This window comes from Gadus morhua, chromosome 9, assembly GCF_902167405.1.
Source record: "Gadus morhua chromosome 9, gadMor3.0, whole genome shotgun sequence".
NCBI lineage: Eukaryota > Metazoa > Chordata > Actinopteri > Gadiformes > Gadidae > Gadus > Gadus morhua.
The window spans coordinates 23,231,858-23,242,797 of NC_044056.1; the positions used below are offsets into that span (position 1 = coordinate 23,231,858).

The window sequence follows — 10,940 nt, forward strand, 5'->3', positions numbered from 1 at the left end:
GGGAATTGTAGTTGTGCTGTTCGTTTATTGCAACGTGTGTTAATGTTACATGTGGTTTTATAGAGTTGACCATTCACTGTTTCGGTAGGACCTGGGTTTGAGACAACATGTAATATGATTTATACACCAGCTATTATGCTTACTACTGCATGGAAATGGCATTTAAAACATTGAAACATGAAAAATATCTGAATAAAGTTTAAGACAACATTGAAAATAGGAAAATGATCTTCATCACAACGATGTCAATGTCGACACATCCAGAGCCAATTCTTATTTCATTCCAAGGTGAAGCAGTTTTCTGTAGGGTCCTGGTCCCCCCCAAAAGCCCCTAAAACCAAATGGAGGTAAAAATGAATCAATCAAGTTACAGGCTGTGAAATTACCACTCTTGACATTAATCGATTGTACTGGGAAGTTTGGGTTCATGTGACGGTGTACATACTTGAGCAGCCCCTGCCAGTATATGTGGGGCATGAGGTCTGCCTTCATGTGGTACATTATCCTGCTCTCCTTGCCCTGGTTCACAGGGAAGGTCTCCAGTGGCTGTCCGGTGTAGTCGAACTCGGCCAGAACCACCGTGCTGTAGCTCGTCACCAGGGGACAGGATGTGTAGCCGTCATACTGTGAACAGACATCGATATGATGAAATAGTATTACTATTGATTATTCTGACACTTCCATCCAAAGTTATTTAGTGGACTCAAATAGACGGGGAAATCAGGGAGGAAACCTGTGGGAAATCGAATCCAAGTTCTAATTCTTTCCTATAGTAGTAAAGATCTAATACTTTAACTATTAATTTCTCTCACCTTTCTATCAGGCTTCTGGTTTTTCAGGACCTTGCTAATAGTTCTGTCCAGGATTGCAGTCTGTGCAGCTGAAAAACATATCATTATGTTTCAGACCATTTGTCCTCTATTGATGGGAAATGTGAAAATCATAATGTTAGGCTATCACAAACTCTGTAGGGATTCACCTATGGCTATAGCACGATAAATAAAACCAAAATATAAATCTGTGGATACTGACGATACCCAATTTAATTTCCAATCCACTCAACTAAATAAATACATTATAAAACGTAACTAAACTATGCAATTAATATATTTACATGCCTTAGATGGTAGGCTAATCCTCAAGCCTTATTTTTTATCTTTTATTTATTTTGTATGTGTAATGCACCTTCAGTTGGCACTCCCAATTTCCTTGTATAGGTGACTGTACAATGACAATAAAGTCTATCTTATCTTATCAAAGCATAAGTTTATAAACCACCCTTCTTTATCTTCTGTCTACATTGTCTACAGACACCAATTACCATTAGTCACAATGTGTACGATTGAGCCGCTCCCCCTATAAACATTATAGAAATCCCTATCGATCAGCATTGACCAAATATATGTCCAGGTTATTTTAAGATAGGATGAAATGCAACACATTGCAACTTTAAGGGAATAATCTTAAAACTACAATCTCTATAAATATACCCAAAAAACATGCAAACTCATCAAGTAAATGTAAGTATAAAAGATGAATAATATACTACCATCTTACAGGAAGTTATACCTGTAAGATACATGGTATTAATAGGAATTAAGCAGAGAATTTAACCAATTCCCAGACAGAAACTTGGACAGTTGGCATGAGGCACGTAATAATAATATACTACCATCTTACAGGAGGTTATACCTGTAAGATACATGGTATTAATAGGAATTAAGCAGAGAATTCACCAATTCCCAGACAGAAACGTGGACAGTTGGCATGAGGCACGTAATAATAATATACTACCATCTTACAGGAGGTTATACCTGTAAGATACATGGTATTAATAGGAATTAAGCAGAGAATTCACCAATTCCCAGACAGAAACGTGGACAGTTGGCATGAGGCATTGGGCACGTAGCATGGACTAAATAGAAGCAATGTTGTGTACGTGTAACCTGATCTCAAGCGGGTAGTTTACCAGTGATCATAATCTATATTCAACATGCCCTTCCAAGTTCCATTGGTGTGTTTCACAGAGTTTTAACAGTGATTGACTGGAATATACAACTTAAATTACTGTAATCATATGAGACACAGGAAACAAATCAAGGTTGTAAGGAAGTTAAAAAACACACACACACACACACACACACACACACACACACACACACACACACACACACACACACACACACACACACACACACACACACACACACACACACCGTTATCTTAAATTCAATCGAGGTCATGAAATAATTTGACATACCCACTGCAGCTGCGGTTTTGGCTGTTGGCAGGTTAGTGCAGTCTCCAATGCCAAACACGTTGGGGTAGTTCTTGTGTTGGAGGGATTCCTTGTCCACATTGAGCCAACCAGCCTCATCAGCCAATGAGCTACTTTTGATCACCTGTATCGGCCCCATTGGTGGTGTGACGTGAAGCAGTTCATACTGAAATAAACATACACATACTAATGTCAAATATTATACGTAAATTACAAATGTTCAGTTGACTTTAATTGGGAGAAAGCAGATCTGGAAAAGCACCTGTACAACGTTGGTTTCACCAGGATTGTCAAGATTTTCGAACACAGCCTCCCTTTGGTCGGCCCGCACTTCAATGAGGTTCTGCCTGTGGTTCACTTGTATGTTCCGGCTTCTCACTATCTCCCACAGAACATCAGCGTACTTCTTGACCCCAAACAGCACCGGTAGTGAAGTGTTGTATATTATTTTGGCCTTTTCCCTTTTCCCTGTCTTACATTGGAACATAAACAACATTAGCATTTCATGCGCATAAAGGCCCATCTCTCTAGTCACCGAAGTTCAAATGACTGAAACATTTGGTCACCTTTCGTAGGTAAGAATCCGCGAGGTACATGATCTTTTGTGGAGCTCCTGCACATTTCACCGGCGTGTTGGGGAAGGTGAAGACGGCGTTTCCCTCCTTGAAGTTCTGTAGGGCTATCCATGTCTTCTCCACAGTTTGGATTGAATAGTTTGAGCCAATGTTTGGATGGTCAAATGCCTCCGGCAGACCCTTAATCTAATTAATAAAAAAATGTTAATTGTAGGGGTATCTTGACAGAAGAGTATTTGATTTAATGAAGCACGATCATGGGAAGACACAGGCTGCATTTACCAAGCAACAATGAACGTTTGTGACTTTGATAGGCATAAAAGGCACAAAGGTTACCAAGAAACACCAAGACAAAAAGGGTTCTCACGGTCTTATGTCCGTCAGGTACATAAGACCATGTTTAATCTGAGAGTGTGGACGATACACATCTTTGTATCACAGTTGTGATACCAATACAAACATGGAATATATTGAAGAAAAGAAAAATAGAGAAAAGTTACACTACCTTTTCATAATGGAGTTGGATACCGAGGGCAACAATCAAATACTCGTAGGATATCTGTTGAAGTAAAATGGAAGATTGAAATGAATGTGAAAGAAACTGGTGACCGAACATGAGGAGATTGAACTGTAGTCCTACCTCTTTCCCATCGTCTGTGATCACGGTGTTTGAGCCTGGGTTGATCTCCTGGACTCTGGATTTCACCCACTTCACTCCGGAGGGCACAACGCTGGCTGTGGGGCGACCCGAGGAGGCCAATGTTTTGGCCCCAGCTCCCACCAAGGTCCAGATGGGCTGGTAGTAGTGGGTCTGCAGAACGAGATCGCTATGTTTATGTTTTCATCTTGGGAAGGGTGAATCTGATTCTGAACAGTCAAAGATCTGATGGTGAAGAATAGCTCTTTGCCTCAGCAGGCTCCACAACAGCTACATTATCTGCTCCAAACCTTCTCTTCATCCGAGCGCTCATTGCAATCCCCCCACTTCCTCCTCCAAGCACAAGCATTTTGAAATGCTCTTTAGCACAAGCCTGGCTGCTTGTGTGGAGGTTAGAAATGCTAATTCCTTTTGGGTAGCATTGCTTCAGGCGATACATGGCGGACATCCTGTGAGAGATGAACACATTGTTGTTAAGAGTTTCTCTTTACATTGGGGTGCATAATTCTATGATAGATAAAAGCAGCTGTCATAGAAAATGTTCAATTCAAAAGGTTACAACACAACGGATACTCCTCCCTATGTTCCAAGTCATACATTGCTTCCGGGACGTTGGTTAATCCTACCCTTCCATCATTTAAAAAAACTTTAGGGATGACACTATAGTTTAGGCTTTCTAGACAATTAACCAAGGCAGGTCGTCGTCGGCTACTTCAACTGTAGTCTACTTTGTTGTGAAAGTGTACTAGCTCTGTTGGCATATACATTCGGCTGCGTAATAAGATAGACCCTATCCATATAGAAGGAGAAACTATTGGAGCTGGATTTCCGACAATCTGCACCAATTAGGCCTACATGGATTTTAAAAACGACTATGCCAATCTAGTTCTTATTCTGCAGTTACATTTGGTCGGTAGTGGGAACAAGTATGACAACGTATATTACTATGCATCAGCCACTAATATCCTAACAAACGGATACAAATATTGTATGCATAGTATTCACCCCTAAAGGGTCCGGAAAGGAATATGAATGGTATGGATAAAAGATCGTAGGGTATAGGTTACATATGTCATACCTTGTGTGTGGCTTTCTGAGGAAATAAGGAGAACGACCCACCTGACACGGGTTAAGGTTCCAGTCTGTGGCGCACTTATTAGTGTCGACAGAACACGGCGACGGACTTGGCTGCGGACGCCTCTCTAGTTCCTTCCCATTGATAACGCCTACTGACCGGCTGCTGCTCAAACCCTGATCAAGGCAAACTTGGCAACACATGCAATACTTGGAATGTCCACAGGTCGCCACAAAAGGGACAACTCTTTAGTTGTCCTTGTTTTATTTCTTGTTGCGTTGTGCCGGCGAAATGCACACTTCTTGGACCCCTACATAACTGCTTGCAGTTCTAGTTGTCCTTGTTTTGTTTATTTCATTTTAAGGCTACCTAAGAAAAATTAAAAGACCCCAAATAAAAACCATGGCAATTACTTCATTTATGTTTGCCATCATAATATTTCTAACCTGTGGCCACTCGATGTGCTCAACTATGAGTGCCTCACATTTACCCATTCATACGCTGACAGATATGTCAACAATGCAAAGGAAGGGACACTATACATATAAATCCACCAAGCTCTTCAACCCTTACCCTATTAAATAATGTATACATTAATACCTTAGGAAGAAACCCCATTACCTGATTTGGAATTAGTAAACATGAGGATCTTTAGCAAATTATACTACACCATTTAGTTAACAGTTAATTAACTGTTAGTTAATGCTTACTTTACTAATTTTAATAAAGGGTTAGTCATGGTACTCTTTTGGTATAGTGTTGAGTAAAAAAAGGGTTGAACCATAGTTCACATGCAGCATGTTTACTGAAGGTAGAACTAGAATGATGGTGGTTCACCTGTAGGTCAGGGATCTCCACTGTCAGGACGTCAGCGTACTTCTTGAACCCAAACAGCACCGGTAGTGAAGTTTTATATATTATTTTGACGTAAGCCCTTTTCCACATAAATAAACATAAATAAAAATGCTTTCATAGAATGCCCATCTCTTTATTTTCCACTGTGTTCATCAAATAATGTATTCAACAGTAGATCTGCTTTTGTCAAAGCTGTCAAAGCGGCATTGACCAATTCTCAAGAGACAGAAAGTGAACGACAATAGACCGATTGACAGTCGTCCTAACTCTTCCCCATTGTTTTCCCGTTCGGGTGCTGGCGGGCAGCAGGATCAAAGAGGTAAAGATCCAATTGCAGACAACTCACGATAGATAACGAAAAAGGACCTTTAATAAAGGATCTTGATCATCTCCACTGCAATTGAGGAACCACGAGGGACATGACAACAACAAATAACCGACAGGTGAACAAAAGAGGTGACCTTGTATGAATGGGGAGACAATCATCAGGGAATGAGGTGGAGGTGGGACAATAATGAATGACACAAAGGTGAGTGGAATGAGGTGATTGCAGGTTGGAGCTGTAAGGGGAAGGAAAATGTCTAAGGACTTTTGGTGGACAAGGGGAGAATGAACACTAAACCAGATAAAGACAATGACTGATCATAGAAACCCCCTTAAGGGACAGATTCCAATTGTCCCACCAGGTCAAACATTGAGCATGGTGGATGAAGGAAAGGAAGGAGGTCTGGAGAAATGCCGGCAAGACCAGGCAGACAGTGGTAATGTGTAGGCCAATGAGAAGGACTTGCTGCCCTAACTATATCGTCGGGGCCCTTTGTGTTCAATTGGTGGAATACCCCACCTGTGAACGGTATTAGGTTGAAGAAGGCTAGCGCATATCATGTGCACAGAAGTTAGTCCTACAGTTTTATACCCTCTAAACTTCCCTGCGTGGTTTGAGACAACGCCAACACAAAGTTAACTGCAGTACCGCAGATGTTCACAAGGCGGCTCTAATGAACCAAATCACAGCCAAATCAATTAGTGGTTAAAGAAATGGCTATTATAGCAACCATCTCTTTCGATATTATGCAATATCCTGGGTTGTATTCTTTACACTGTTATTCATTACATATTCTATTGAAAAAACAATGCATGTTTTTTTTTCTAATTCTTGAATCTGTTTTGGTTCTGGAGGACCTGCAGTAGGCCTCTTATGGGAGTATGGGGGGGGGGGGACTCACAAAACATACAGGATACACATCTTTTATCAGATAATTATTTTAATCTCATCATTGAAGAAGAACATATGTTTTCTACTATGATTACAGTAAAAAACAATCCCTGCAAAGAGTGATTGCTAATACATTCTGTAAAATAAGAGTCCCTTTAATTTGGTCACAGTTTAAAGAATGCATCTTCTTCTAACCACCTTTTCCAAAAAAACATTTAAAAAGGATTCTCCCAAAGGAATTGATTATTAATCAAAAGCGGTTGTAAACACGATGTGAACAGCTTTACTCCTCGATAAAGATGGTGGCTCCACCTCCAGGCTTTGACACAAACAGACTCTGCTTCTCCATGGCTGCCCTGCGGGGCTCCGGGGCGTAGAACGTCTCCCTCACTGTTCGTATGAACGACTCCACCTTGTCACTTGGAACCATGGAGACCGCACAGCCGCCCCAGCCGGCCCCTGTCAGCCGGGACCCCACCGCACCCGCCTTCCTGCTCCCCGGCAGCAGAAAGGATACGTATTTTTACACCATGTCACACCAGCGTATCAGCAAAACACAGACCCCTTCACATCACCAGGAGGACACATGCTACGCTAACGTTACCCAACCATGAGATAACATTTCTCATACTTTACTACCGTCGTCTTCCTATTTTTGATATCATGCTTTTTTCGACTTTTCCTTTTGCTTTAGACTTTTACACGACGTATGAATACATGTTTTACGTATGCTAAGCTAGAAAAATCTTTAAGTATGAGCCAGAGGGAGTTTTCGCACCCAGCGAGCACGCCCCTCTATAGTGCGTAAAACAGCTATTAATTCCGTAATAGTGTGACATCAGACATCAATGGGCGGTGCTGAAGTGCAGAAGTCCCGGCTTCCCACAATGGGGGGGGGGGGGGGGGGGGGGAATTTGGCAACGCACGTGCAAAGCGTCAGACCAATCACACTACAAATTGACAGTGTGACAATAATAAGGGGTATTTTTTAAACATACAGGCATGTAACCCTATTCTAGTAGTACCCCCAAATGCAATTATTAACCCTAAAAACGCATGATATGGGGTCTTTAAAGGTCTCATGAAGGGATCTGGTACGTTGATAATAGAGACAGACTGGGTTTGGGTTATGTATGTGGAAGCAGATGCACAAAGTTGGAGGACATCGGGGTCGCAAACAATATCAGACATAAAAATGTGGCCAAACAAAACCGCTGCATCAAACTTAACCACACTATCGGAGGTATATTAGATCTCAATTAACTCTGAGATCTCAATTATATAAGTTGATTATGTTAGATGCTTAAAATCATAGGTGCTATGAAAAGTTACTCACGAACAAATGTCGACCAACTGGTCCAGTTCAGGACAGCTGCATTCATACAGGTCTCTGCAGCTGGCGTGGCTCTCCTTCATCAAGTCTCCCAGGAGAGGTATGGAGTCAGCGGGCTGAGAATCACACACACTCTTGAAACACAGGACCCGTGAGGCCTCCCCATACACATGCCTGGCCCGCTGGTACAGCTTGAAGTGAGTGACTACAAAAGACACCAGCAGAAACAAGGGAAAGAACACATGCTGAATGTTAGCCTTGAGCCTCACAAGACAGGCACTGGAAAGTATTTGAAGCCTCTGGCCATGCTCCTACCATGCTGTGTGTTGGAACTGAGCAGGTCTGTACTGAACTGCTCAGGGGTGATGCCCAGGGCCTGGCAGATCTCAGCTCTGCTGTATGCGTCAGAGTGCAGCACCTCCTCTACCAGGCTCAGCATCTCCTCGAGAGAGGCCCCCAGCTCGGTCTGCACCTGGGCCAGCTTCACCAACCTCTTCCACTCCAGACCCTTTACCTTGGCCAGCATCTGCATCCACCCCAGGTATTCCATCAGACTGGATAAGAGTGTCGGCTATTGATGACAAGATACTGTATGCCCATTATAGGCTTATGCATTTCTGGGACACCTGCCTTTAAGCAATGTTGTTGTTTTTGTTACCATAACGCTCACATTGGTATATTTAGGGTATCAGGAATGTAATGCATACTCTAGACACATTACATTTGCATTTAGGGCAATTAGCAGATGCTTTTTATCTTTTTATCCAACGTACAACGGTCCCTACACACATTCACACACCGACAGCAGAGTCAACCACACAGGGCGACAGCGCCAGCACGTTAGGAGAAGTTAGGGTGAGGTCTCTTGCTCAGGAACACCTGGACACTCTACACTCGCTAGGAGGAGCCTAGCAACCTTTTGGTTACAAGTCAACTCTCTGAGTAAAGGATCATACCTTTGTGGCTATCCGACACTCCACCACACGGATGTTGAAGTGAGAAGAGGCCGCCTTGTTCATCTCCACACAGCAGTTGGAGATCACAAACACGGCACCGCTCGGAAGCTGGACATCAGTGGCTCGCAGCGGGTTGAACTCGATCAGCTTGGCCTGTGATGGGATCCGTAATGATAAGAGGTGGTCGAACTCATTATTTGTTACTTTAAACTAGTCTTAAAGGGTACACACTATGTAGAGAGGTTAAATACCTAATCTTAGACTATTTGTTTCACATTTCAGATTTAAGTACCTTCTCAGATCTAAATGTTTGATTGCTTTCGACCCCTGTGCTAGACTCCCACCCATAGGTTGTAAAACCCACCTGCTCGTGATGACATGCTTATGTCTCGGTTGGTTGGTGTCTGTGGTTAGCAGCCATGCAATCCTTTCATATTTTAGAATGTCAAAAAACTGATTTTGTACACACGGTTCCTTTCTCTGCCAGAAACGAGATGGATTGGTCCATTCCCCCCCCTTCGGTTCCAATGTATCGCTCACATTTGGCACAGATTTCAGCAAGTGCCACCTTGAGACGTAGACACATAAATCAAGCTATTATAACAGCTATGATGACACACATTAAAGTGTTATTCAAATCAAAGCAATCACAATCAGGCTTATGTCACAGAGTACCTTGGAGAGGGACTTCTCATTGGCCTCCATTGTGACCAGGCCAGCACAACACACTAAGGCACTAGAGCTGGACAGGCCTGAGCTGGCCGGGATGGTTCCATCAACAACACACTGCATCCCAACCAAACTGGGGAGGCTGAAGTTCTCCTGGTGGGAACATTATTATGGGAAAAAACATGACGTTATATGTGTGATCATTGCTGTGCATGGAACAAAACAATGAATAGATGAAGCATTACTGAATACTCCCTGGACTAAAGTAAACACTCAAACATGAATTACCTGAATGCCTTTGACACCACAGAGAAAGTAATTGTGCCACTGTGGATTGTCTTTGCCAATGTCAATTTCTTCTGTGCCAGACACTCTAAAATCCCTGTCAATATAAATAAATACATGGCTAATTTGATACTTCACTGAATTAATATGTTGACTTATGAATTCATTAATGAATGAATGTACTTAAAAAATGATATTGAAAATGTATGCATTACTTGTATTGAGGATTTGTATTGGCCAGCTCTATTGTCTCCGAATCATTCACAGAGACAGCTGCAAGAATACTCTGTTCGATGGCCATGGGAAGTACAGAATACCCACAATAATCAACATGTTCCCCTGGAACAATGGGGAGAAAGTTGGAGCAGTTCTATATCAGGACGTAGACGAAAGTAAGGAACTGTTATTGATGTTATTCGAATCTGAATTACCTATGAGGTTTACCCTTCCTGGTGCATGTGCATAGAATTTGGGAGACTTTCCATACTTTTTTTCAAAAGCATTTTTCAACATTTGCAACCTGTGGGATAAAGAAAACAAACGTAGTGTATAAAACAAAAGATCAACGAGCATTACAGCATACTTCCTCTCTGAACTGACAGTCTGTTGTTACCTGTCATTGTCTGCAAAGTTTGTTTTGAGGTGTGGTGGATTTGAGTCCATCTTCACTTGTTCAGCATTCCCCTAAGGTGCAGCTTTCTTTCCGGACTATATAAACTTTAAGCGGTTCACTTAAAGTCGTATTTTATTTTTAAAAAAATAATGCCAGTATCAGCTGACGATCACACGGCATCTTCGCAAACACAAATGCGGAAGCGGCTGGAATGTTGAGTTCAGGAGAATCATCCATGCGCAAAGAAACGCAAGTCGCAGGGATATCGCGCATATGATACAACCTTCTACAGTGCGAAACAGTGCAAACGTCTATTCTACAGTTCCTTATCCTTATAGAGAGAATAAGATCGTATAGTAATAAAAACGTGTTTCTAATTTAGATTGAACACAATAAGATAAAGAGAAATCACAGTTCGCATTGGCTA

At 42.0% G+C, this 10,940-nt stretch overlaps 2 protein-coding genes across 4 annotated transcripts; both read right to left on the bottom strand.

Annotated features, from left to right (window-relative positions):
• Nucleotides 1–2: 2 nt before the first annotated feature.
• On the bottom strand, nucleotides 3–4,759 carry sqor (sulfide quinone oxidoreductase). Of its 2 annotated transcripts, none has more exons than XM_030365523.1 (10): nucleotides 4,631–4,759; nucleotides 3,762–3,960; nucleotides 3,494–3,664; nucleotides 3,359–3,412; nucleotides 2,845–3,039; nucleotides 2,541–2,750; nucleotides 2,261–2,444; nucleotides 813–880; nucleotides 446–624; nucleotides 3–331 (listed from the first exon to the last, which is right to left on the bottom strand). In XM_030365523.1, the coding sequence occupies exons 2-10, from the start codon at nucleotides 3,957–3,959 to the stop codon at nucleotides 274–276; spliced, it is 1,317 nt and encodes a 438-aa protein (XP_030221383.1). In that variant the 5' UTR covers nucleotide 3,960; nucleotides 4,631–4,759; the 3' UTR covers nucleotides 3–273. The 2 variants fall into 2 exon arrangements, with proteins under 2 accessions (XP_030221383.1, XP_030221382.1); XM_030365522.1 differs by having other exon boundaries at nucleotides 4,590–4,740.
• Nucleotides 4,760–6,686: 1,927 nt separating this feature from the next.
• On the bottom strand, nucleotides 6,687–10,731 carry galk2 (galactokinase 2). 2 transcript variants are annotated; one of them, XM_030365517.1, is made up of 10 exons: nucleotides 10,514–10,731; nucleotides 10,332–10,420; nucleotides 10,116–10,239; nucleotides 9,904–9,997; nucleotides 9,622–9,768; nucleotides 9,416–9,514; nucleotides 8,947–9,099; nucleotides 8,306–8,561; nucleotides 7,994–8,195; nucleotides 6,687–7,148 (listed from the first exon to the last, which is right to left on the bottom strand). In XM_030365517.1, exons 1-10 carry the CDS (start codon nucleotides 10,561–10,563, stop codon nucleotides 6,941–6,943), a joined length of 1,422 nt encoding a protein of 473 aa, XP_030221377.1. In that variant the 5' UTR covers nucleotides 10,564–10,731; the 3' UTR covers nucleotides 6,687–6,940. The 2 variants fall into 2 exon arrangements, with proteins under 2 accessions (XP_030221377.1, XP_030221378.1); XM_030365518.1 differs by having other exon boundaries at nucleotides 8,306–8,516; nucleotides 10,514–10,729.
• Between the last annotated feature and the right edge of the window lie 209 nt (nucleotides 10,732–10,940).

What these genes read in the sequence shown, in the direction of transcription:
- sqor (XM_030365523.1), bottom strand. Translation starts at nt 3,959, where the DNA reads ATGTCCGCCATGTATCGCCTGAAGCAATGCTACCCAAAAGGAATTAGC. An exon ending in CTGTTGTGGAGCCTGCTGAG is followed by an intron (nt 3,665 to 3,761) that starts GCAAAGAGCTAT and finishes CTCGTTCTGCAG; the next exon opens with ACCCACTACTACCAGCCCAT. An exon ending in TACTGGCAGGGGCTGCTCAA is followed by an intron (nt 332 to 445) that starts GTATGTACACCG and finishes ATTTGGTTTTAG; the next exon opens with GGGCTTTTGGGGGGGACCAG.
- galk2 (XM_030365517.1), bottom strand. Translation starts at nt 10,563, where the DNA reads ATGGACTCAAATCCACCACACCTCAAAACAAACTTTGCAGACAATGAC. An exon ending in ATGAGAAGTCCCTCTCCAAG is followed by an intron (nt 9,515 to 9,621) that starts GTACTCTGTGAC and finishes CTACGTCTCAAG; the next exon opens with GTGGCACTTGCTGAAATCTG. An exon ending in CAGTTGGTCGACATTTGTTC is followed by an intron (nt 7,149 to 7,993) that starts GTGAGTAACTTT and finishes GCCGGGGAGCAG; the next exon opens with GAAGGCGGGTGCGGTGGGGT.